The sequence below is a fragment of the Lipotes vexillifer genome, unplaced genomic scaffold (assembly GCF_000442215.2).
Source record: "Lipotes vexillifer unplaced genomic scaffold, Lipotes_vexillifer_v1.1 scaffold1783, whole genome shotgun sequence".
In the NCBI taxonomy this organism is placed as follows: domain Eukaryota; kingdom Metazoa; phylum Chordata; class Mammalia; order Artiodactyla; family Lipotidae; genus Lipotes; species Lipotes vexillifer.
This window is the reverse complement of record NW_006777435.1, coordinates 609,613-614,171: the sequence shown is the minus strand read 5'-3', so window position 1 is coordinate 614,171 and position 4,559 is coordinate 609,613. Positions and strand designations below refer to the sequence as shown.

At 58.5% G+C, this 4,559-nt stretch overlaps 1 protein-coding gene across 1 annotated transcript in view; it reads left to right on the top strand.

Annotated features, from left to right (window-relative positions):
- Positions 1 to 923: 923 nt before the first annotated feature.
- The window catches only part of TOP3B (DNA topoisomerase III beta), a 14,704-nt gene continuing 11,068 nt past the window's right edge, over positions 924 to 4,559 (top strand). The window contains exons 1-4 of the mRNA XM_007451017.1: positions 924 to 998; positions 2,027 to 2,158; positions 3,207 to 3,313; positions 4,060 to 4,134. Of these exons, the coding sequence (XP_007451079.1) occupies positions 929 to 998; positions 2,027 to 2,158; positions 3,207 to 3,313; positions 4,060 to 4,134 (384 nt within the window). The 5' untranslated portion in view covers positions 924 to 928. The remainder of the gene's footprint in view (positions 999 to 2,026; positions 2,159 to 3,206; positions 3,314 to 4,059; positions 4,135 to 4,559) is intronic.

Here is a 4,559-nt window from a genome sequence, read left to right as displayed (position 1 = left end):
CTTTCCCTAAAAGAGGGAGAATCCTTTAAAGAAGAGTTAGTGCCTGAGCCGGGCCTTTGACAGTAGAGCTGCCTTCCCCAGGATCCGTGGAACATTCCAGGCAAACAGATGTATTTTTTTCTTTAGACGACAATGTCCAATTTAACCGGCCAGACCCTGGCCTGCAAAGTGAGAGGTGGCGCAGGGCAAGTGGGGAGGTAGGTCAGGGCCTTTTGCAAAGGGTCTCTCAAGCTCTGCTGGGGGCTGGATCTCCTGGCCAGTGGTCTCAGCCCAGTCGGGAGTCAGGAGGACATGGGTGCCCAGCCTGGGCATCTGCATTGGGTAAAGTGCCCAGGGCACCCTCATGCTCAGCCAAGGTGAGATGCCGTCTCAGCCCTGGGGATAAACGGCTCCACGGGAGGGGGGCCAGGCCCAAAGGCCCCCAGGGCTTCCTAGCGTGGACTTGGGGACAAAATCAGCCTGGGGTCATGGGGCCACCTCATCTTTTCAAGCAAAGCCATGGTCCCGATCTGGTTCAGTTGCCCTAGGCAGTTGTCTGTCAGGTGCCTTCAGGTTTCCCTTAGTTTCTTTCTTTTTTTTTTTTTAACGTCTTTATTGGGGTATAATTGCTTTACAATGGTGTGTTAGTTTCAGCTTTATAACAAAGTGAATCAGTTATACATATACATATGTTCCCATATCTCTTCCCTCTTGCATCTCCCTCCCTATCCCACCCCTCCAGGCGGTCCCTTAGTTTCTTTTTCTTACCTTGGGTTTGTTTTGTTCTTTAAAGTGAGAGGTTTTGGAAGCATCGTTGTTTTCTGCATGTCTTTTCTCTTAGGAGTTGGCATGGCAGCAGCGTGACGCTGCCCTAGGGCAGTGTGTGAGCTGTTTCACTGCCATTTCCCTGAGAGCAGAGTGAGGCAGGGTGCTGGCAGCCTGAGACAAGATGAAGACGGTGCTCATGGTGGCTGAGAAGCCGTCCTTGGCCCAGTCCATCGCCAGAATCCTCTCTCGAGGTAGGAGGGCAGCCCCGGTGCCCTCAACGGCTTTGATCTGTGAGCGTGGGCGTTCCTGCTCTGCAGGTCAATCCTTTCTTCTTCCTAAGCAACCCCAGCCCCCTGGAGTCAAGTCTGTTCAGGACAGCAGGTGTGGATGAAGCCCCTGGTCACTTAGTCACTTAGTCCCTGTGGGGTGCGATTACTGCCACACTGAGCGTGAGCCGGGGCTCCCACAAGGTGCAGGCCACTGGGACAAGTGCTGTGCCAGGCAGGGTGGTCGGTCACGAGCAGCAGAAACAAGCCCTGCTAACTTGAGCAGAAAGAGTCCACTGGAAGGACCCCACCCGGCCTAGTCTGCTGAGGCCATGCCCTGGGCATCAGCACCACCGCCCTGTGGACGCCCCGCTGCAGCTGCACCCACGCCCCTCACGCCACTTGATGGTGCCATGAGGCTGAGCCATGCCCCTGAGACCGCAGGGCACTGGGAAAGAGAACACCTGCCCTTGTCTCACCCTAGCCCCTGGGTGGTTGGTGGGTGCTGGGGACCCAGAGGTGGCAGGTGTCCACCTTGACCTCCCCTCAGTCCAGCAGCTGAAGGAAGAGGAGACCCCAGGGCAGCAGGCTGAGAAGTCATCTGAAGGGGAGGGGAGACCCCAGAAGTGCCCGGTCCCCAGAGGCCGAGAAAGTTCAGGGAAAGGGCCATTGTTTGGGAGTGGAGAGGTCACCCTGGAGTTCGATAGTTAGGGGGTCTCTGGGGAACCTCTGAGTAGGGTTTAAAAGGGGCAGAAATCAGATTCAGGAGTGAATACAGAAATGCAGAGAACGACCCAAGAGTGTCTGCTCTTGAGCGTCCAGAGGGGGCGCTCTCGGCCCCCACACACACCCAGCTCTGCGTGTTTCCCCTGAGAGCCGCTAGATCTCTCAGCACCTGGTGACTGCTGCTGCCTGAGGAATGTTGTCACTGACCACTGTGGGGAGGGGACCCCGGCCCTCCAAGAGGCAGCATCAGGGCCCCGGGTCCCCGCATGGCTGTGCTTCTCCTGCAGGGAGCATGTCATCACGCAAAGGGCTGAACGGGACATGCTCAGTGCACGAGTACACCGGGACCTTCACTGGCCAGCTGGTCCGCTTCAAGATGACATCCGTCTGTGGTCATGTGATGACCTTGGACTTCCTGGGTGAGCCCCTGCCCCCCTGCCCACCTTCCATTGCACTGAGGAGCCCTGCCTGGTGCTGCCCAGGGTCCAGTTGGAGCCCAGGGCAGGCTCCGGGCAGAGAGGTTTGTCTAGAACCCATGAGTCCTGAGGCCAGCAGACTGTGGAGAGCTGACCTGGGGTCCCTGTCCCAGTGGTGCCCCTTGGTCACTGTGTGCCCTGCACCTTCCTGTGCAGAGTGGAGGCAGTAGTCCCTACCTAAGCAGGGGCCTGGCCCGTGTAGGCATTCCACAGAGGGCTGCTGCCCCTCCGAGTATGACCTTTGTCCCGCAGTCAGTCAGTGGTGAATGGAAGGCCAGCATCAGTGACCCAGTGGGGCTGGGTGCAGGGTCACAGTTGATGTGGGTCCGACCTAGGCTCTGACCCTCGCTCCACCGGAGCTGGGCCTCCGTGCACTTCTGCTTCTCGTGTGTGAAGGGTCTGAGATCAGTGCCATCACCTCCCAGGACTGTTTGAGGCCCCAGTGGGGCGGGAGGTGCAGCACTGAGCGCGGGCCGCTCACATCAGAGCCTCGGCAGTTCTTGCTCCCCTTGCGGCAGGGCATTCGGACCCTGAAGTCAGGGAGCTGGGGCTTGAACTTGGCTGTGTCTGACCAGCGAGGCCTAGAAGGAAGCCTACAGGCTGGGCATGTGAGGCTGAACGCCAAGTAGAGAAGTGTGGGGGATGCGCTGGACGGGGGGCCTGAGGACACTGAGGCCCCCCGGGATCCGCTGAGCACCTGTCGGGTGCCGGCCAAGTGCTGGGCGGGGAGAGGGTACAGAAACCTGCTGGAGGAGGAGACAGGGCATGAGTGGCAGTGAGACCACCAGGAGCGGTGCCCCCAGCCACAGAGAACATCCGGGAGCAGCTCCCACGCACAGCTCAAGTGTGTTGTCGGCTCACAGCTCAGGCGAAGGGAGGCCCTGCTCTGGGCAAAGGGTTCTCCGAGCCTTCCCCTCCCCACCCTCCTCCTGGGGTCTAAGTCCCAGGAAGCGTGAAGTGTGATTCGGATGTCCAATGCCTGTGTTTGTAGGAAAGTACAACAAGTGGGACAAGGTGGACCCCGCCGAGCTGTTCAGCCAGGCCCCAACGGAGAAGAAGGAGGCCAACCCCAAGCTGAACATGGTGAAGTTCCTGCAGGTGCGTCCTGAGCGTGAGGGAGCACCCCCAGCCCCCCCCGCCAGGTGCCCTTAGGCCCACTCCTCCCCCACAGTCAGCCTGGGCTCCCCGGCACCCGGGGCAACATCCTGCTTTTAAAATAGTTTGGTGGTGGTGATTTCCTAATTTTAAAACAAATGCATACATGTGATGAAAATTAGAAAATACAATTAAGTAAAAAGAAGAAAAATTAATTATAATCTCACTATCCAAGACAACTACTTAGTTATTTCATTTTAGCTTTTTTTTTTTTTTTTTTTTGCGGTACGTGGGCCTCTCACTGTTGTGGCCTCTCCTGTTGCGGAGCACAGGCTCCGGACGCGCAGGCTCAGTGGCCATGGCTCACGGGCCCAGCCGCTCCGCGGCATGTGGGATCTTCCCGGACTGGGGCACGAATCCGTGTCCCCTGCATCAGCAGGCGGACTCTCAACCACTGCGCCACCAGGGAAGCCCCATTTTAGCTTTTTTTTAAATACGGTTTTGGAGGTTAAGATCACGTGGCATTTATAACTTTTTTGTCCAAAAAACAGCAGTTCTGAACTAAATTCTTTGCTTAGAGGCTAAGCCAGCCTGACTGTAGCCAGCTCCTTGGCTCAGCCTGGGCCCTGCCCTGGGCTCCAGGGCTCAGGGTGATCGGGGGCTGGGCTCTGCTCCGCCAGCCGGGTGGGGGCACCATTGGCAGGCACTGGGGGCCGAGGCAGGTGTGATTCCCCATGTGCTGTGCTCAGGTGGAGGGCAAAGGCTGTGACTACATCGTACTGTGGCTGGACTGCGACAAGGAGGGAGAGAACATCTGCTTCGAGGTGAGGGGCCTGGGGGTCCATACATCAGCCTTCCCGCCGCTGTCATGCCACTCCTGGCGCTGATGCTGCCAGGGGAACCACGGCACTGGCTTAAATTCTGGTGATTCTGTAGATATTTTAAGATGCATGGGCTCTGCCCAGGGGAGGGAGTGTCCCTTTGCCTGAAGGGCACATTGTGAGGAAGCCACGGGCAGGATTTCCTAGATGGAGGACTGCCTGGAGTAGAGGGTGGGTTCTGAGCATCGCACCCTCCCAGCGCCATGCAAGGACCTTCAGCCAGTGCTGCTTGACACCCTTTCACATACCTCGTTCTCCCCCCGCCCCCCAAGCTGTGCCCTCCCGCCTCCCGTCTCCGCCAGCCCCCAGGCGCCCCCCCCCCCAAGACTGGAAGCAGGGGGCCGCCCCCCGGCCTCCCCCCCCCAGGA